The sequence below is a fragment of the Thamnophis sirtalis genome, unplaced genomic scaffold (assembly GCF_051295495.1).
Source record: "Thamnophis sirtalis isolate CommonGarterSnake01/CBP01778 unplaced genomic scaffold, rThaSir2_p1.2 scaffold_6, whole genome shotgun sequence".
Lineage (NCBI taxonomy): Eukaryota > Metazoa > Chordata > Lepidosauria > Squamata > Natricidae > Thamnophis > Thamnophis sirtalis.
In genome coordinates this window covers 80,938,857-80,960,952 of record NW_028261386.1, presented here as the reverse complement: position 1 = coordinate 80,960,952, position 22,096 = coordinate 80,938,857, and the positions used below count along the sequence as shown (strand labels likewise).

Sequence of the window (22,096 nt, the reverse complement as noted above, 5' to 3'; positions counted from 1 at the left end):
AATGCACATGGAATGATTTTGTGTTTATTTTTAATTAAAATATTATATATGTCGGAATATTTTGAAGCTGATCTCAACTCTCAAGTGGGGACTTACATAATTAATATCAAAATAAAATGCACCAACACTTAAACTGTCCTATTACAACAATTAGGGGGAAAAACCCAAAGCAAAACAAAATGACAAGAAGAGCTATCTTATTAGGGACTCAATCTAAAGGAAAATGCAATCAAAAATAAGGTAAGCACAACACCAGACAAAGTTTTTAAATGGCTCCATCGTCATGAAGAAAACAGTAAATCCCATGTGTCCTTTTGACGATTTCAGAATGCAGGATGAACCGCTCCATTTATAGAAATATTCTGGAGAAGGGATGGAAACCTTTCTGCTTCTCTTAGAGATGAGCTAGATCCAACAACAAGCTGAACACAAAAGATTGAGATACTGTTCAAGCTTGAAACACTGACTAGCCAAGGAAATGACGAGAAGGAAATTGTTCCCTTTTTCAGGAAACATGTGGCAATGCAAGATAAGGGAAACGGTTGCTAATTTGAGTATAAAAGCAGGAAATCTGATACACTGATTTCCTTTCATGAAAACAGAACAAGTTTAGGGAATGTTTAACGGTATTTTTGTTTTCACAAATCAAAATTCTAATATACTCCCGATTTATTCTTAAAATTACTTTCTTTGTCCACATTGAATGCGATGGATAACAGCACAAGTCAGGAAAACTTCTGGCCACCCAATTTCTGGAGTAAGTATGCTAGTCAACTTGTTACTTATACTAAAAATGTGGATGAACATATTTTCTAAATTGTATGCTCTGAATTCTCTCTGCTATGCAATTATATTGTATCTAGCTTAGGTAGTGTATTCAGCATAAATCAGAATATTTCATGGTAAACAAAGATTTGCAAAGTAGAAAAATATTTTAACATTGCTGGCCCTCATTTGAAATGAAGTTTCATTAGCTCATTGCTCATGCAATGTTGGGGTAATATTAATGACAATAATCATGAACTGAGACACATATTGGCAAATTACAAGCATTTTATTCAGCTCAGTTTGTTTTTAGATAAAGATATGTCACTAACCTTCAAGGGACGTTTCATGCTGACAGCCAAAAGCGCAGGATTATTACTTTCCTGTTCATTAGATCTACAGAGGTGAATCCAGTAGGGAAATAGGCTTTTTTTTTTTTTTTGCCCACAAACTAAAAGCCTAAACTGGAAACTATAAAAATTAATGGAATACTTTGAATTGCAATCTTGTTTTTCAATGCTGGGATGATTTGTGATGTTCTTACTTAGGCATCCTCATTATTGTTATACTTTCTCTGCCTTTATCCAACCAGCGTGGCGCCTCTGTTTTGTTTTCCAAGCTCAATAAGGTATTGTTGTTGTTTGTTTTGGAAAGTATGGCCATGTTTCTCTGTTACTGGGCCCACCTGTTGATTTATTCCAGCTGCTTCATTGCTGTTATACGGTGTTCTGCCTTTTGATGTGCTGGGCAAAGATCAGACAGAAACAGGCAAGGGAATTGTGGGTTGGTGATCAAGAACCCTGCTGGGTTGGTGATCAAGAACCCTGCTGTTCTGTTTTTTAATCACTCTTGGGAACCTGTAAAGAGTTGAATGTTTAGATAAGAAGCTAGATATATGAAGAAGCAGGGTCAGTGAATGTCCTTTTACTACAAATTATATTAATTAGTAGTCATAAAGGACCTTTATTTTGAGCTCTTTTTATAACCACTTCAGATTAATTTTCATTTTGATAGAACAGAATAACAGAGTTGGAAGGGACCTTGGGAGTTTTCTAGTCCAACCCCCTGCTCAAGCAGGAAACACTATTCTATTTGATAGAAAGGTGAACTGCAGAGAGTTCAAATAGTTTACTTCATTGAATACAGGACTTATTATAGCATTGTCTGAAAATCTTGTCACAAATGAGTACAACCTATTTTGAGATGACAGGTGTGAATAGTAGCTGTAAAGGGAGCTTGCCCATTACGGTTGCAAGTCATGACAGTCGTTAAGAGAGGGACCAATGGATTGCCTTGCTTAACAACCTCAATCAGTGTTATCCCCACAGCAATCATTAAGCAGAGCACATGGTGCTTCAGTGATGGAAAAGGCCCTGGGAAGCCTAGTCCAGGCCCAGGCCTGCACTGCAGCACCTCCTTAGCTTCCCAGAGATCATGTTTTGGAAGCAGGCCCAACTGTTCTACTCCTCGGCTTCTCTACACATTACAGAGGCTACATGATGCTGTCCCAGAAGTGGGCGCCATTTTGGAGTGACAATAATTCATTGCAGGCCCTCCCAAAATGGCATCTCCTTCCAGGATGGTACCATGTGGGAAGGTCCTTGGCAGATCAGCTGCTTCCCGAAGGAGATCTACAGAAAAGGTAAATGACCAAAGTGTGACAGGGGATAGGGAGGCAGTTGTGGGGCTCAGAAGGATGGGAAGCAGACCCAAGGCCTGAGGGGACCCAGCAGAGAAGGATGAGGATAGTTGGGGGGGGGGGGAGGTTGCTGCAGCATGCCTGAGATCAGTCATAAAGGTGGTTGGATTATCAAGCACCCAAATTTTGTTTATGTGACTGCGAGGAACCACAGGGACCATAATTGTGAGCAGGGATTATACGTCCCTTCATTCAGAACCACTGTAATTTTTAAATGTCACTGAATGAACAGTCATAAGTTGAGTACCACCTGTAATGTCTTCTTTGAAAGCATTTCTATGCATCAAGATCATCAGTCATCAAAGAGATGGAAGAAGAGCAATTCTACTTAGCATATTTGTCAAGCAAAACTGCATCAGGCATTTGGAGGGAGCTAGAAATTCAAGCAATGATATGTCAAAGAGCATCAAGAAGAGTTCAGAGTACAGATTGTAGAGGTAATTATCCTGCTATACCCTGAAATGGTCAGCACTCACCTAGATATTGCATTCAGTTTTGCACAACTCACTTTTAAAAAGACATTGAAAAACTAGATCAATTCCAGAGAATTGCACTTAAACTTATATACAGCTTCACAGTGCTTTACAGCTCTTTCTAAGCAGTTTACAGAGTCAGCATATTTTCCCCAACAATCTGGGTCCTCATTTTACTGACCACAGAAGGATGGAAGGCTGAGTCAACTTTGAGCCTGGTGAGATTCAAACTGCCAAATTGCAGTCAGCAGAAGTAGCCTGCAGTACTGCATTCTAACCACAGCTCTTTAAAAAAACCATGTCCTAAGAGAGATGGCTAAAAGTTCTACCGCTTATAGAAGAGAAGGTTGGGAGAGGTCACAATTGTTGTCTTTAAATATCTGAAGTGCTGTTACACTATAGAAGATTCTGACTTAGAATTTATAAAGGATATGTGACTACTATGCAAATCCATCAAAACACATAGCTCCCTTAAGAAGCAGGCCACAGGTACAAACTACATGACAACTCTACTTCTATTATGTGGTTCCTCATTTCAAGTCTAAAGTCTTTCAGTCTGAATATCGCTGAATATCAGTGGAGAAAACCTGCTGAATTCTTTGTGATATCTTTGTGGGTATTCGAAAATGTCTCAGAATCAGTCTTCTCTTCTGAAAGACCCCAATTTCTTCAATCTTCATAATAATAGAAATAATATAATACTTTATTAGCCATGTGTGATTAGACACACAAGGAATTTATTTTCAGTTCAAAAGATCTCAGTGTAGATGCAAAGCAACAGAATAATCATCATCATCATAATAATGATACCAATAAGAGAGAGTAGTAAAGAAGATGGGAAGGGTGATAACAACAACAACAACAACAATAATAATAATAATACAGCTGTACAACATGGGTAAATATACTTAGACATAAAACAGTACTGTAAGAATTAGGTGCCCAGCAATATGATGGCAGGAGGAAAACACTGTCCCTATGTCTAGTTGTTTTGGCACGCAATGCCCTATAGAAGCATCCTGAGGGGAGCAATTATGTCTGAGATATGAGGGGTCTGTAGATATTTTCTCAGCCCTCCTTCTTACCCATGCAATATACAGGCCCTCAAAGTAAGGCAGACTGGTTGCAATTATTTTTTTGCAGTCCTAACTCTCTGTTGGAGTCTGTATCTGCCCCTTTTGATTGCTGTACCAAGCAGACAGTTATAGAGGAACAGATGACTGACTCAATAATTCCTCTGTAGAACTGTATCAGCAGCTCCAAGGGCAGTCTGAACTTCCTGAGGAAGAACACTGTTTGTTGTTCCCTTTTAATGATGGTTTTAATGTTAGGTGTTTCACATTAAACATTTAATGTTTATTATTAGGTTCAAGTCCTATCTAATATCTAATCTCCTGGATATCCCTCCCACCGTTTCGTGTCCCTTTTGTCTGAATCTTTGAAAAGAGAGGAGGACTAGATGAGACAAATACCAGAGACCAGTCTGACTAAAGACAAATGAGACTTTTATTTTGCAAGATTCGGAAACTATACTTCTGTAGATACAGATTAAAATTACATCTGCTGATTCATATTTGGTTTGCACAAATTATTTCCAAGAACTATTACCAATCCATGCACCATCTGTTAAATCTGTACATTTGATTTCTGTCTTCTACCTGAATATTTTCACTTCATTTCCATAAGTTGTCAGGATCATTTTGATTTTATTTCCATGTTATAAAATATTAATAATACACTCTATGTCAAGTCACATGGACAAAGAGGTTAAACAGTGCCTGCCAAACTATTTGATGACAACCCATAGAGTATAATATTAATATTTTAGAACATGGAAATAAAATCAAAATAATCCTGATAATTTACAGAAATGCCATGCAAATATTCAGCTCCACAACCCAGTCTCTCAGATAGAAATGAAAATAAATCTTATTTCTAATTGTGAGGGACCAACCTTACCCATCTCTTCCACATAGTTTGTACTGCCACTATATTCATTCTCCATAGGCCATTTCTTTCAAAGAAAAAGGGGAAAATGTTTAAAGCATCTGTTGAATGTTATGCCTCAAAGGCATCAATTAAATGCAAGTGGCATTAAAGAACATAAGGGCAACCTTTGTTCAAACTCACAGTAGAATGTCACCGAATACACACTGTTGAAGTTTTTCATTAAGTAATCCAGCTATTCAAATGAAATTAAAAACAATGCATGCACCCAAGAGGGTGAGAGAGTTCCCCCCGCCCGGTCACAATTCAGTCAAAGCTGCCACCTTGGTGTGTACAGGTTTCTGTGTCTTAAAAGCGGTCTATCATGCAGCAATTAAGCAGGAAGTAAGAATGTCTACTTTCTCATTGGATCTGCTTGCTAATTTCACATGCAAAGTGTTTGCTTGCTATGATAAAGAGACAAGATTTCTGCAAGATACATTGGGCCACTGATGATTTCCATAACTTTCTGTTGTGGCCCAGCAGGAGCCGTTGGAGCTGCCACCAGACTCCGACAGCGAGGGGCTTATGAGTCGGCTCTGGAGGAGGTGGAGGACCCTGGACAGGGTTCCGACTCCGAACAGGGCACAGAGAGGCTGGTTGGCCACCAGGAGGCACCTGAGCCTTGGACCAGTGGGGAGGAGACAAGGGAGAGTGAGCCAGACGACAGTAGTGTGTTGTTCCTGGATGCATGGCATCGAAGAGCTAATAGGCGTCAGGAACAGTTGCGCAGTTACAGGAGGTAATTGCACTCAGCTGGTGGTCATTAGGCTCCTCTCCAGACTATAAAAAGGCTACTTGTGCACACGGCCCTCTTTGCAGAAGTCAACACAGGATCGAATGTCGGAGAACATTGTATGAGCTTGGCAGGCTGGATTGCTGCCAAGCCTTATCTGTGTTTATTGCTGCCCAAGCTTGTCTGTGCTGGGCTGCTGCCAAGGACCTGTTTATCTGTTAATTAAATGCCGTAATTTATCTCTGGCTCGGAGTGTGCTTTGGTGTGGAACGAGGGGGGTCAGAACAACTTTCTATTGATCCCATTCAGTTTATAAGAGTCCATAGATGTTACTGTCACACATGCACAGATCTGAATTTTAGGCAACAGGAATTACCAAAACTGAAAGATGTCTACAGTAATGCCTACAGGAGACAGAAGAGGGAATATGCTCACAATTACATTGTAGTTCTTTGCAGACACAAGATATATTTTATGGAGGTAGGTTATGAAAGAGAGGAAAACAATTAGATCTCTTCCTGTCCCATTTAGTTCTAACCTCCTATGTCAGAACAGGTGTTCAGAAGGTGGAGGAATTGAGGAATGGGTTGGGGAGGAGACAGCTCTGCTTTGCTCTGAATCTCAAATTGCCTTGCTATTCTCTTCTAGACACACTCAGATTCAGAGCAAGCACGACTAATTCTTCTCTGCTCCTGCACAGCTTATAGTGTCAATAGGAGGGGAGAAAACATGAATCCAAACACTTGCTGAACTCTTCCCAACACCTTTTTGGTCTGGCTGTCAGAAGTTAAGAGCTGCTAAGCCACAGCAGAAAAGAAGGAAAACACAGCTATAGCACTGATTGCTTGATTGACTGATCACTTGAATGACTGATTGCATTTTATCCTGTCAGATTCCAAAGATGACTCCCAACAGTTTACATCAGAAAAATGATAACAATATAAAATCATATACATAATCAAAAATACCATCTTGTACTGGTGGCATTGGTGGCCATTCATTCTCCAAATGCTGCTGCCTAATAAAATGGGCTATCTGACAGCTGTTGCTAGGATGCTGAATAACATCGATTTTATTCTTTTTTTAAAAAAAAATCAGTTTTTCAGTTCAAAGGCTTCAGACTCATAGTCTGTTTGAACAATATTAGCAGGTTCCATCCTATTTCTCATCTGTTAGTTTATGTTTACCAGATCATGTTAATACCAAAGTGGCATTTAATTGCTTTGGGGCTTATGATGCAATGCAGTGGTGGATTTCAATTTACTTTACTACCGGTTTGCTCATGTGCGCACTCGCACGATGCTTCTGCACATGCGCAGAAGCGTCCAGGCAGGTGGGTAGAGCCTCCCACTGCCACCACTACCAGTTCACCCTATCCGGGGAGAACCGGCAGAAACCCACCTCTGATGCAATGACATCTCCAATGATGTTGCAATAGAAGGAATGAATGTAAACCAAGAGAGTGAAATTTGGGGACAGAGAGTGGGGGGGGAGAGAATCTGCATCAAATCAGTTTATTTCTCTTTTAGATAAAGGTAGAATTGTTCCATTTTCCCCAATCTCTTCTTCCATTTAAAGGTGGAGATGCTTCCTTGCTCTCTTTTTAAGGATCCTGGAGAGTTACCATAAGATACTGTGTCTACTGAATGAACCAAATTTTTGGGTTGACATAACACAGAAACCCTAATCTAAACACAGCAAGCTAAATTAAACCGTGGCTGGTCAGTTTGCAACTCAGTGTATTGTGCACACCCATGCCCTACTCACTTCCCAGTTGGATACTGCAATGTGTTATAAATGGGGCTACCCTTGAAAAGTATCCAGAGGTACAGAGCACAGTGGTACAGAACACAGTGAAAGTGGTACAGAGCACAAGCAGCATGGTTGCCCCTAGAGTTATGTATGCAACACTTCTGTTACACTAATGCATTGTGTGCCAGTTTGCTTCTGGCTCCAATTCAAGGTGTTGAGAAGGTGGCTTCTCACTCAGTCAGACAGGGAGAGCATACTGTGTATCCTGTCAGTTAAAGAATTTTGACTGACAGGATGTGGTGAGAGAGTCTTTCCACTGCTCCCATCCTTTGGAACATCTTACCCCCAAAGATGCGGTGAGCTTCTATTGTCCTGGCCTTCTGGAAGAATGTTAAGACTGGGATTTAACAATTAGCATTGGGGGTCCAAGAGTGTTATGCAACTCTGGGGTTGGCTAGTGGTTTCAGGACACTCCTTCCGACTTGTTAAACTTTTATCCTTGTTAATTTCTTAGCTTAGTTTTGCTAAGTTTCTTGGTCACTTAACAGAATAAATCAATATGAAAAAAACTCCACAAATACAGTATGTACAGGCCATAATTTATACAACTTATTAAATGGTTGTGTGTGTGTGTGTTTCAGCATAACTCTGGAACGCCTCAAGCAATTTCAACCAAACTTGGTACACAGATGACTTATTCTCTGGAAAAAAATACTGTGGGGGTAAGACACTCCCTTGGGGTGAGTGTTCTGTTACGATACAGCCTGTTGTGCCTTAAAATGGCTTCTACTGTTGACATGGTAACGGCTTCACAGTACTCCACAAAAAGGCTCCCTCTGGTAAGGGGGGACAATCCAACATTAGAAATTATGTTTGATCCAGACATTTTCCCCCTATAAATAAATGCCTGGGCAATGCCGGGTTATCAGCTAGTTGATTTACGTATATTGAAAAAAAGAACAAAAAAACCCAGATATTTATTTTTACTTTTAACTTGTAAATTTGAACCTTGTTTTAAACTCTGTTTTTAACTGTGTATTTAGTCATGTTTTTATATTATTTTAGGATGTTGTTTGTAAACTCCCCAGAGTTACTTAGGTGGGCGGCATAGAAATTTAATAAATAAATATAATACGTTGCATAATTTTGAGTGTTTTAATTTTAGTTTTTTAGATCAGTGATGGCTCTGTGAGATCTGGGGAAGATTATAGCCCAGTGATGGCCAACCTTTTCGGCACTGGATGCCGAAAAGGTTGTGCGGAAACATGTGTGTGCGTGCTCATCAGGGCCATGTTCCGGAAAAGCTGAACTCCTGGGTTCTAGCGTGTATGTGCACCCAATGATCAGCTGGCCAGCACACATGCGCAGGCCAGTTTTTGTCACTGCCACGGGTGTGAAGGGATCATGCTCTAGAAAAACTGAACTACCAGGTTCTGGCACGCATGCGCACCTGACAATCAGCTGGGCGCCGTGCATGCGCACACTGATTTTCGGCACGGATAAAGGACAGCTGTTTGTCATGCGTGCATGCTCATCAGAAACCCGGAAGACAAACAGTCAAGGCCGTATGTGGCAGGCAACATGGCTTCGCATGCCACTTTGGGCATGTGTGCCATAGGTTCGCCATCACGGTTATAGCCTCTTCTGCTATGTGATTAATATTCTTTTTCATGATTATTCCATCATTTAAAACAAAACTTTCCACAAATCACATGAATTTTATAAATGAATTAAAAATACCCATTCATGCATAATAAGAAACAAAAACCCAGAGTTTATTTTACAGTTCCATTTTTTAAAATGCATGGCTTTTCACCATGCCTAAGATGGAGGGGGTCTGGGGGAAAAAAAAATACTCTTGTTCAGATTTATAATATATTTTCCAAATGTTTCAGCAGGATATTTTGCAGACTGCAATGCTGTTGAATTTCCTTGTTATTAAGGGACACCTGAAGCAGCCTGGCTCCACAGCAAGCTTCGTGCTTGCCAACTTTTGCAAAACCGCTTTTTATTGGTTAGCCGCTCAACAACAGCAGGAAACTGCTACTTCCATCTAATTTAATTTTGTACATAACCGAAAATAATAAATCAAGATCTGTTTGAATACAGACAATTTTCTAGGAGAGGAACATAAGTCTTGATGATGTTACTGTGATTTTTTTAAGAGCAGTAATATTTTAGTGCTTACACGCATTAGATACTTTTTATTTAGATTGATAACGTACTACATATTAAATGTTATTTTCTAATGATTCTGAAGGAGGAAGGAAATGCCTTCTTTTGAATATTGGTTGAAATCCAAAGAAAATAGCTTTCTGTGCCTTTTAGTAAAAGGCCCTTCAAGACCTAACACAAAATTACAATATATAGTATAAAGGCTCAGTCTATTCTTAGTTATATAGAAATTAAGGTGCAATTTGGCTTCCAAAAGTAATGCAGGCTGCATTACATTAGATAAAGCAGCTGCTTCTGAAATAAATCCTTCAGCAACTGCATATCAGACGTTTTGGGCTGACATCTAAGGGCCAACCAGAATTTTGCTGCTGAAATATGGAACCCATATTCCATAAGCTAAAGTTGCCCATCAAAAGAGATCTGGTCTACTTTGGTTTCATGGATAGTATATTGCAAGGATGTAAAATTGTTTGCCCATGGGCCAGATGTGACACGCGTGGGCCACGCCCACCCCAGCTCAGAAACATCGGGAAATGTCACTTGACCTCAAGATGACATGGTGAGTTTGACACCTGTAGTACATTGCTACTCAGTATATTTTCAAATGAATCTCAGTAGACTGAACCGTACAGTGGTGGGATTCACTTATCTTTGCTACTGGGTTGCAAATATGAGTGCGCTTGCATGCGCAGAAGGTTGTGCATTACATCAGGGCGGGTGGGTGGAGCCTCCAGCAGCCACTGCTACCAGTTCGCCCAAACCGGTAAGAACCGGCTGAATACCACCTCTGGAACTGAGGCAGGAGGGGGTGCACAGGAAAACCGACCTGGCCCTGATAAGGCCACGTGACCATAGCTTGCTTGACAGAACTCCATATTGCTTGGCAGAACTCCATATTATATGCTTTGAATTAACTTTGGCACACTTTAATTCCTTACTTCCTCTTTAGTATTACAAATTTTACTGGAACTGTGTGGCAAGACACTGTACAAGGATAGGCACAGGAAACCACCATGGGTGTAAGATACTAGAACAGAGAAGTGGCAGAAAGCTGCTTGTATGAAATCAGCACTTTGCTTTCCTGTTTTTGACACTTTTATATAAATTTCTGCTTTTGTATTTTTCCAAAGTTGTACTTCCCTGTTCTGAAGAAGGGGCTTTTACGTTTTGTATTAACACGGCTTTTGGAATGCCTTCTGATTGACGAAGTTGGATTAAAGGTATAAAATAACTGCCCTGGGCGTAGCCCGGACAGTTCAGATTTTGGTGTGTGAACACGCTGAACTTGATGCATCAATAAACCTGTCTCTCTTGCACCTTTGTGGTCTCGAGTCCTGTTCTTTTGTAAATAGATTGGGCAAAAGCCTTAATCTGCTGCTACATTTCCTGGCGACCGCGGCAGGACTGCAAGGGGTCTTGGGACTCTCTGGAGCACCCATCCCAGTGTCGGGACTCGTCCCGTCAGGGGGAACCTCCCTGGCACCAACGGACCCTTGATCTGAGGAACTTCCCAGTGATGAAGAGCACTGGCAGCGGCGGCTGGTGATTCCAAGAACCACGGGAGAAGGACCCGAGACCAGGGCCTCGAGCCTGGCCAGCACCACAGGAGGGAAGCCCCCAGGCAAGTATTGTGGGGATCCCATTAGGCCCGGATTCCTTGTGAGCTGGAGGTGAGGCCCGATCTTCCTCACTAGGTGGAAGGTTTTGGGAGAATTGTCTAGCATGTGAATGTGTGTGGTTGAGGGGGGCTGCTGCATTTCCCTAAGGTGACCGTGTCTACCCGGGACCCTGGGTCAGAGCCTGAGCGGGGCAACTGTTAATTCTCTTTGTTGTCTGGTGCCCTGGGAGGACCATGGGTGGTGGCAGCAGTGCTCCCCTCACCCCCCTACAATGTATGTTGAATAACTTTAAGGCAGGGTACATGACCCAGGACTATGGCATTGAGTGGAGCAGGCACAAGCTTAAAATGTTTTGTGAGGGAGAGTGGCCAACATTCAGCTTTGGGTGGCCCGATAAAGGCAACATAGCTCTCCGAGTCCATCAGCTGGTGTTCGATCCTAATTTGGGATACCCGGATCAGGCCCCTTACATCAATGTGTGGTATAATCTCTTAAGGAGACCCCGGCATGGCTGCAAAAATGCAAAAATAAACAGTGCATGCTTATGTACACCCGGGTTACACTCTCTAAGTGTCCCAAGCAAAACCCACCCATCCTAGCTAGCGCCCCGGAAGAACTACCCCATCCACTGCCCTACAGGCCTCCACAGGGAGTGGCACCTGGAGGATGGGGCTTGGTGCCGAGACCCACGATCTCGCAACCGTATTCCACTGGCACCACTCCCCTCGGACAAAGTGATTCCAGTGCTTCAACAAGCCGCCCTTCGGTCAGTTGGTACAAAAGGAGACTGGACACCCTGTCCCCCATGATTTCGGTAGGGAGTCCCACCCAAGGATCAGAGGATCTGGATCCCCTTGGGTCTCCTGACCCACTTAGGGCAGAAGATTTAGAGAAAAAGGAGGAGGATTCAGGACAGTGGCAAGGGGCTGTAGGAGGGACGCCGGAGCGGGGCGAAGACCAGCCAGTTTCAGCCAGGACCCCGAGCCAAGAAGGAGGCCTGTGCCCTTACCGCCCCCCTTTGCCAGGTGGATCACTTTTTAGTGGACCCCAACGATCCGGCCTGGATCTCCACCTCACCCGTTTCAACATATCCCTTTCACCACGTCCGACCTGCTTAACTGGAAACTCCACTATGGGCCCTATAGCACCAAACCAAATGAAGTGGCCGATTTGGTTAAAATTATTGTGGACGCTCACAACCCTACCTGGCTGGATCTCCAGCAGTTGATGGCCACCCTGTTTAACCCTGAGGAGAGGGAGAAGATTAGGATCGCTGTCTCACACATTTTAAAACCCAACACCCTGGCCCATACTACTCTGGCAGACTTTATCGAGCAACGCTTCCCTTCAAGGGACCCCAAATGGCCCCCTTATGATGCCCACCAGCTGACCTTCCTTCACAATTACTAGCAGTTAGTCGTCAGGGCTGTCCGTATGGGAGGTAAACCAGCCACTAATATGTCTAAGTCCAGCCTGGTCACACAGGGGACTACCGAAAGCCCTGAAGCTTTTTATGCTCGCCTAATTGAGGCCTACCAAATGTACACCCCCATCGATCCCACCCTACCAAAGAATGCCCAAATGCTGGCAATGGCCTTTATCTCTCAGAGTGCCCCCAATATCCGCCAGAAGCTACAGAAGCTGGAAGGGGCACTTGGAAAGCCCCTCAGTGAGCTCATGGAAGTAGCACGAAAAACTTTTGTCAATAGGGACCTTTTGGAGGAAAGGAAGAAGGACCTTAAGATGCAAAAAAAGGCAGAACTCCTGGCGGCCGCCATCATGACCATGCCGGGGAACTAGGGAGAAAGACAGGGCTCCGCCCTTGGGACGTAACCAATGCACCATTTGTTACGAACATGGCCACTGGAAGGGTGAATACGCCAATCGGGACCATGCTCAGCCACTGGAGGAGGGGGAGGAAGGCTGCCCTTGGATGCCACGGGACCCCCCACCTCTGCCCAATAGGTGAGAATCCCGCCTATAAATTTCTGCTTTTGTATTTTTCCAAAGTTGTACTTCCCTGTTCTGAAGAAGGGCCTTTTAAGTTTTGTGTTAACACGCCTTTGGGAACGCTTTCTGATTGACGAAGTTGGATTAAAGGTATAAAATAACTGCCCTGGGCGTAGCCTGGACAGTTCAGATTTGGTGTGTGAACACGCTGAACTCGATGCATCAATAAACCTGTCTCTCTTGCACCTTCGTGGTCTCGAGTCCTGTTCCTTTCGTAAGTAGATTGGGCAAAAGCCTCAATCTGTTGCTACAGAACCATATCAATCTAATGCTTAAGCAACCACTACATAGCAATAAAAAGAAACAGAAAATTCTGCTCCTGCTTTCATTAAATGGTCGTCTGGATTTGTGCAGTGCAGATATGAAAGCACTAACACTTATATGGTGTAATTATCTTGCATGATTAGTAGAATTTTTTCATGCGGTATTGAAACGTTCTCATTTTCCATTTGTAACCTTTCTGTCTCTTTTTTTTTCTTTTCCTGTCACTTCTGTCTTGCTGAAAAAATAAAACAGTTATACACTACAGTGTCATCAGATTGGTACTATAGCATTAGGAATGTTAATAAAGAAAACTTATCTATTAAATTGTTGTCTAAGACAAGATATAACAAGCTTCTGAATTACATTAGGAGGCTAAGGGAATACATTTCTTTCTAATAGGTACGGTAGTATTTGTTACTATTTCATAGCATACATTTCATACACCTAATTGCTCTATTTAAGCACATTTCCAGTAGAGGGCAGTGTTGCCATAATCATGTCACAGAGAAATGGTTCATTCTCTCTTTTTTAATCCCTGACATTACAGAGCAAAATTAAGGATCTTGTGGCACATATTTGTTTTATTTAAACAGTTTTGCTGTCGTAGATTAGCACACCTGATACCTGCAAAGTGAAAGGTGAATTCTACTCATGAGAAGCTTCACCAGCTTCAGCCAATATTTTTATTTCCCTTTTAAATTCCCCCATCCAAACTAGTAAACACATAAATCCCAAAGGTGCTTTTTCAAGAGGTAACTGGGCTTTTTGGTTTTTCTTTCAATATGTTTCACTTCTCATCCAAGAAGCTTGAATTGAAACATCTTCAAAGCAAAACCAGAAAGTCCAGTTGCCTCTTGAGAAAGCATTTTTGGGACAACCATGACCAGGATGACTGAGAATCTCCATAGATATCATGCATAAGTGATGCCTACTGAAGGTACTGATTGAATTTAAATGCACAACTTTAAATACAAAAGGAACATACTGAATTTTAAAATGCTATTGGCAAATAGAGTGGATTTATATTTGTTTGGCTGAATCCATGATTTGGCAGTATATACAAGCAGTGTGTTTAGTGGAGTGATTTATGACCTCATTAAGCTTAATTTCCATTGTAGCCATTTGGTTCCAACATAACCGTGTTACATTTTCAGACTTCAAGTTTTTAAAGTACCACTATTTATTATTGCTTTCCTAAAAATGGATAACAGCAGTGCACTGTTCCTAAGACTACCATTGTAGAAAGCTTTAAAAAAAAATGTAATATCAAAAAGTAAGGCAACAAATATTGACTAGAAATGGGTAAAGTAAAAACACTTCACACTGTGGTTCTTCATGATTTTCATTAACTCCTGTTCATTTCCAGTTGCAATTTAAGATTATTCTCTCTCTCTCTCCCTCTCCCTCTCTCTCTCTCTCTCTCTCTCTCTTTGTCTGTGTCTGTGTGTGTGTGTCTGTGTGTGTGTGTCAGGGACGTGCAGTCAGGAGAGGCAAGGGAGGCAGGGCCTCACCACTGTCATCCTGAAAATAAAATAAAAATTAAAAGGAAAAAGGCTGAGGTAGTTGCTGCCAGAGTCACAGTGGATGACTCTGCTTAGTGCTTAACTGCAGGAGGAGGCGAGAGAACCACGTACCTCCTTTAGTCTATCTTTATGATCACTTGAGCAGAGTTAAGCAAGGGTTAAAAGGCGAAAAAATCCTTATGCAAAGGAGGCACGTGGTTCTCTCACCACCTCCTACAGAGGGCACTTTTTTTAGTGGCTTTTTTAAAACAGTTAAGCAGAGTCATCCACATCCGCAACTAGCCCAGCCTGACCAGCAGCTCTTGCCTTTTTCTTTTTACATTTTTTACATTTTCATTGTAGCAGACAAGAGGAGAGTTGAAATCCTGTCTGTGACACAGCTGGAAAAGGTATGTGGGGAGGGGGGAGGAATTCAAAATTATTGTAATTTGTAAGTAATTGTAATTTATATTATTATAAGTAATTGTGTTTGTGTGTGTGTGTGTGTGTGTTTTACCCGCCTCTTCTGGCGCGCGGGCTGGCACTTTATTTTTTATTTTTTAAAGCCATGCCACCGCGCCTCACCATAGAGCGAAACACATCCTGCTGTATGGCCGCGGCACAGCAGCATGCACTTTAAAGTGCCAGCGCGCCTTTCCGCCATAGAGCAAAACACGCACCGCAGCCATACAGCGGGACGTGTTTTGCTCTATGGCGGAAAGGAGCGCCGGCACTTTAAAGTGCATGCTGCCGCGTTTGCCTCACCGGCTGTGAACCTCACCGCACGTCACTGGTCTGTGTGTATGTTCCAGCAAAACTCTGGAATGCCTCGAGAAATTTCAACCAAACTTGGTACACAGATAACTTACTCTCTAGAAAAAAAAATACTGTGCGGGTAAGACACCCCTCACGGTGGGCTGTTCTGTCAAGATACAGCCTGTTGTGCTGTAAAATGACTTCTACTGTACAGTGTAGTGGAGTTGCCATGGTAACGGCTTCACAGTACTCCACAAGGGTGCTCCCTCTGGTAAGGGGGAAAATCCAACATTAGAAATTATGTTTGGTCCGGACATTTTCCCACCAAAAAGTAAATACCCGGGCAATGCCAGTTTATCAGCTGGTATAAAAGCTCTCCATAATTTCAGATCCCAGGAACTGAAAGAATACCGGTAGTCCTTAACTTACAACAGTTCGTTTCATGACCATCCAAAGTTACAACAGCGCTGAAAAATGTGACTTGTGACCATTTTTCACATTTATGACCTTTGTAGCATCCCCATGATCATCTGATCCAGGGGTGTCAAACTGGCAGCCCCTGGGCTGGATGCATCATGCACAGGCCATGTGCACCCGAGCTCCGTGAAGGGGAAAATACATTGTGAAACGTCATGTGACAACAACGTGACACTGCAAGTTTGACACCTGTGATGCGATCAAAATTCAGATGCTTGGCAAATGGTTCATACTTATGATGGTTACAGTGTCCCCAGGTGATGTGGTTATTTTCTGTGACCTTCTGACAAGCAAAGTCAATGGGAAAGCCAGATTCACTTAACAACTGGGTTGCTAGCTTATCAACTGCAGTGATTCCCTTAACAACTGTGGCAAGAAAAGTTCTAAGATTAGGCAAAATGGACTTAACAAATGTTTCACTTAACAACATACATTTTGAGCTCAACTGGGATTGGAAGGACTACCTGTACCACTTCCCATACGATCCATGTTATGATGGGTGAAAAATGGGTGGGTTGTTGCCGGTTTTACTACTGGTTCACAATCCACGCACGGGCCAGATGTGCACTGCATGCACGGGCGCTGTTCAATGTAAATTGTTCTTCACGCATGCACAGAACAATTTACAGTGAACTGCACATGCGCGGTCACCAAAAACCAAAATGGCAGCGGCCCAGTGGTGGCGAGGGAACAGGTTTGGGGGCATGGCAGCCCTGGGTCGCTGCTGGTTCCATTACCAGTTTGGCCAAACTGGGCCGAACCGGGAGCAACCACCTCTGGTGAAGAATGCCTATAGGAAGCAAATGTTTTCAGTGGCAGATCCTGGGCTTTGAAATGGATCTTTATCTGAGGTTACTTCATAACTTTTCAAGCCCACAGAAAGATATTGTATTGACTTTTTAAGTAATGTATTAATGCTGCTAGTTTAAAACTTTTTATTGTTGCTTTGACTTTCTGAAATAGCTTTATAGACTGTTTTAGCTAATACTTTGAGTTATAATGTATTTAATATGTGTCTGCGTAGAAAATATCCCAGTACACTATAATAATGGTTCTTAGACTAATAATTAAACAATAAACTAAATTATTTTTATCAATTGTTTTATCCTGGAGTTCTAATTCTTTGAATTTTTTGGGGGGGAAATGATACAGAAATATTTTAAATAATAAAATAAATAAAACAAAGTAGGGTTCTTTTATTTGAAAGCATGCTAATTTATCTGTGCTTTTCTCATACCTTAGCAAAACATTTGAATATAAATGTAAAACAATTTTATATTTCTCTTTAAGAGTACATCTTTTCTCAGCTATCTCAGTGTTCCAAAATTTATTTTCCCCTTTTTTCCTTATTCCTAATTTGTTATTTTATCTTTACAAAAAAGAAAAAAAAAACATCACCAAGCCATGAAAAATATAAATGGCAGATCAATATAAAATGGCAGATATAATATATTAATATATAAATATTTAATAGATGTTCATATAAATAATCCATCATTTTAAGACAAAATGTAGCAAATATCTTATTTTTGTTCTTTTTCTTCCGTATATTGATTTATAAAATAAGGTGTCAGGCCTGCAGCCATATTCCTTTTCGATCTTCGGCCTGCCACACTTTCTATTATTCTTCTATGTCATTTCTATTATGGGAAAATGGGAGGGGGGATGGTATGGAGTTAAATGCTATGTAGCCAAAATAAAATTCCTTTGTAGAAAACCAAGGTCATCCTTTATCTCTACCCCTCTGCACCTGACCGGAACTGGATGGGTGGAACTACCAGCATGGCATTGGAAGATTGGACTATGTGATGGACTTGTGGGTTTGGGGGCAAGATCATGAACTTTCAACTGGGTGGGGAAAACCAAGAAGCTTTCAGATTTGGGTTATCCCAGATGTGCTAACATGGCTCTCTTAATAAATTGGAACTTTGAGCAATACTTTGTCTTGGACTCTGATTTAATTTTGGATGCTATTTGGAACCCTGACATAAGGTTAATGAATTATGGCCAGTATATATTTATAGATTTTTTTTCATGCTCATGTATTCGATTCAGTGACCAAGAAATTTAGCAAAATTAATAATTCTAGAGCAGTGTTTCTTGGAAATTCTGAAATTTCTCTCAGCATTTCTCAGAATTCCCTAGTCAGCATATTCTCAGGGGGGCGGAATATTGCCTTTTCACCATGTTTTATCCTCCTTCTTGAATATATTAAACCTATAAATCCTCCCTTAAACTTGAGCCCTCTAGCTCAGTTCCAAACTTTCTTTTTATATGATCACTACCAATTACTGAAAGCTTTTAAAGAACTCCATCTCACTCAGGGACCATGACACATATTTTTCCTCTAAATGGCATCAACAGTTCCCCTAATTTGATGATGATGGTGACGATGAAATCTTACAAGATTATATCTTGAGAATTTCCAGGTCAAATCTTGGGAGATAGTCAGTTTTTAATATGGCCATTGAAAACAAAACAAAAACTATTTTGGTACCCAGAAGGGACCAATCCTCATGATTTGCCGAAGATTTTAGACTGGCCTGGAAATCTTTGCTCTCAGTATATTGGGATTAATTGTCAGTTAGCTGTTGACCAGGGTGGGAAGGAGATCGTTGAACTTTTAGTCTCAATGCTTCTGCAGAGAAATAGGTTGGAGAAATCTGATCTATTCATCTGAAAAATCATTTCTTCATGAGAGCTGTACTTACTATTAACTGCATGCTTTTTGCAAAAATGTCAATTTTTCCCCATTGAATTTGTAATTCATTGCCTGACCATTGTGTTTCTTTTCTAGATCAAATAATAATAGCATTTTCGGTTTCTATGGTCATTGGACTTGTCATTGGAAGCATATTCTGGGGCGTTTTGACTTGCCTGTCTAGCCGTAGAGCCAGTGCCCACATTTCCCAATGGAGCACCTCATCATCCAACTGGCGTACCAGAGCTGCTCATGGCTGTGTGGCCAGCAGGCCTGGATTCTATCGCAACAGCAGCTGTGAACGCCGAAGCAATCTCAGTTTAGCCAGCCTCACTTTCCAAAGGCAAGCATCTTTAGAGCACGGTAATTCTTTCCCAAGGAAATCAAGTTTTCGGGCCTCCACATTTCACCCTTTTCTACAATGCCCTCCACTTCCTGTGGAAACGGAGAGTCAGTTGATTACCCTGGTCCCCACCAGTACCACCACCACACCTACTGGAACTTCCACCAACAGCTTCACTCATCCAGAATTCACTTGGTCAAATAACAGTCTTCGTGTCTTCCATTCAACACCAACTCCGCCTCCTGCTTATGACTCTATCATAAAGGCTTTTCCAGATTCTTGACTTCAATTCATGAAATTCAATTCTATGATTTCTTGTGGGCTGTTGAAGATACCTGGAAAGCTTACTATGGCCAAAAGGAACTACAGTGCTGGGACAGGAGGGATCTAGTGAAACCTGAGCATTTGGTGTGGTAACGGGATGTTCCTCAACTTTGAAGATCTTTCTCACGATTGCAGCAATCTGCAGTATTAATGCGTTTTTATAATTAACTTTGCTTATTAAGCATTGTCTTTCATTTAGACAATACAAAATGGCTTGCAGTACAGACACAAAGCATAAACACAAAGGTAAATATCCTGCTATTAATTAGAACGAAGTGTTGTTTTCTCCTTTAAAATGGGATTTTAATTTCAAAGCCTTTTCCCTGGGAATCTGAATTTCCAGAATTAATTTTTCCTGTGACATGTACATTAGTTGCCATTACAGTATATGAATGCAGACTCTTTACTAATTCTTCAGCAGAAATCTAGGTTAGTTCATGTATTAATTTTGCATAACTGAAAGGGTTTTATTTATGTGTTTAGAAATAGCCATGTCAAACCACAGCCTGGTTAAGGCAGGGAGCAGGGGTGAAATGCTCTGAAGTCTGCCACCGGTTCAATTCACTACTGGTTCGTTTCACGCGTGCTTCGCGCACATGCACACCATTGCTTGTCTGTCGCACAGCTGATCGTGGAACTTACGGATTGCCCAACCTGTAGCATTTTTTTTACATTTCAATGATCAGCTGTGTGACAATCAGCTGTGCCGCGTGATTTTTAATCGTGTGGCACAGCTGATTGTTGCACAGCTGATCGTCGGAGCTACTGGTTTGCCTGAACCGGTGGCATTTTTTTTACTACCGGTTCAGGCGAACCTGTGGCATTTTTTACTATGAAGTCAGATCTGAACCAGTAACACTTTACCCCTGGCTGGGGGCCAATTCCCACTTCCCTAATTTTTGCTTCTGAGGAATGGAGGAACTGCTGTAAGAAAACCAATGAAGTGGTCTACATTATTGTTTGCTTCTTTTCCCCCAACCAGTTTGAAAACTGCTGTGTGGTCTTTTTCCCCAAAGAAGAAAAGTATTTCAGAGAAACACTGGGATAGCCTGGTATACATATTCTAGTAATGAGGAAGCTGAGAAGTGTGTCTTTCATTCTGCCCTTTCTCTGGTGGTTTGCATCATGCAAGGCCTTCCATGCCTCATCTGAATTCTCATTCTGCCCATTTGCAATAGCCTTCAAACATGTTTGAAAATTTCATTTAAAAAAACCCCAAATGAATCTTGAGGATGGGGGTAAAAAAGGCAATATGTAAGATACTTTCCTATGCGTGATGACTTGGAAATATGCCTCATCATACACCTTAAGATATTTATAAAGTAGAATAAAGAACAACAGTATTGGAAGGGACCTTGTAGATCCTCTAGTCCAATCGCTTGCTCAAGTAAGAGACCTATACCATCTCTTCTTGAAAACTTCCAGTGATGGAGCCTCCAGAACATCTGCAACTTTCTGCTGAATTTGATGGAGCTTAGTGCTGAACCAGTCCCTTCAAAACAATTGAAGAAAACTTGCCAACCTCTATTTCTGTGGCGCTTGAAATGAATGGAGCCGTAGCTGTTGTACAGAACAGTAGCTGAGCTTTTACTCTGGAAGAGGATTGGAGGAGGAGAGGAACAGAATCGTTGGAAGGCAGAAAATGCTTTCTGCAAAATAGCAATAGCACTTAGATTTACTGTATTTTTCGGAGTATAAGATGCACCAAGGTTTTGAAGAGGCAAATTAAAAAAAAAAGTTTTTGCACTCTGGAAAACCTCCCCAAAATGGCCCGTTTTTCGCAAAAACAGGCTTGGTTTTTTTTTCCAAAAAGGCGTGAATAGCCCTTATGAGGCTTGTAGAGTGTTCCTGAAGGAGGGGAACCAAAAATGAGCAAAATATGGCCCATTTTTCGTGAAAATGGGCCTGTTTTTTTGTGAAAAAAAGGACATTAGGGAGCTTATAGAGTGCTCCTGGGGACAGGGGCTGGGCAAAATTGAGGAAAGAAATGGCCATTTTTTGCTCATTTTTGCCCTTCCCCGCCCCCAGGAGCTCTCTGAAAGCCTTCTACAAACTATGCACAGCCATTTTGGTGAAGGGGAGGGGTTTCAGGAGGCAAAAAAAATGCTGTATTCAGTATATAAGACGCACCAGATTTTCAGCCTCTTTTTTGAGGGAAAAGGGTGCATCTTATACTCTGAAAAATATGGTATATACCGCTTCATAGTGCTTTAAAGCCCTGTCTTAGCGGTTTACCGAATCAGTATATTGCCCCAACAATCTTGTTCATCATTTTACCAACCTTAGAAAGATGGAAGGCTGAATCAACCTTAATGATCCTGCAGAACTTCCAGTGAAAACCTCAGCATGGCTACAGTTTCAGATACCTCACAGTTGAGCCACAATATATCAACCACACTCCCAAACTGAGCCTATATAATGAGATCCGACATATCCAAAGTGCATTGTCTCTATGTGGCCTGAACAAAATTAATGGAAGAGGTTTTCTCAAAGTACAATATTTATTTCCAGAAC

At 41.6% G+C, this 22,096-nt stretch overlaps 1 protein-coding gene across 1 annotated transcript; it reads left to right on the top strand.

Moving 5' to 3' along the window:
* The first annotated feature begins 609 nt into the window (after positions 1 to 609).
* On the top strand, positions 610 to 21,062 carry MYCT1 (MYC target 1). Its single transcript, XM_014072585.2, has 2 exons — positions 610 to 757; positions 19,012 to 21,062. The coding sequence occupies exons 1-2, from the start codon at positions 709 to 711 to the stop codon at positions 19,539 to 19,541; spliced, it is 579 nt and encodes a 192-aa protein (XP_013928060.2). The 5' UTR covers positions 610 to 708; the 3' UTR covers positions 19,542 to 21,062.
* The last annotated feature ends 1,034 nt before the right edge of the window (positions 21,063 to 22,096 follow it).

What these genes read in the sequence shown, in the direction of transcription:
- MYCT1 (XM_014072585.2), top strand. Translation starts at nt 709, where the DNA reads ATGGATAACAGCACAAGTCAGGAAAACTTCTGGCCACCCAATTTCTGG. An exon ending in CTGGCCACCCAATTTCTGGA is followed by an intron (nt 758 to 19,011) that starts GTAAGTATGCTA and finishes TTTCTTTTCTAG; the next exon opens with ATCAAATAATAATAGCATTT.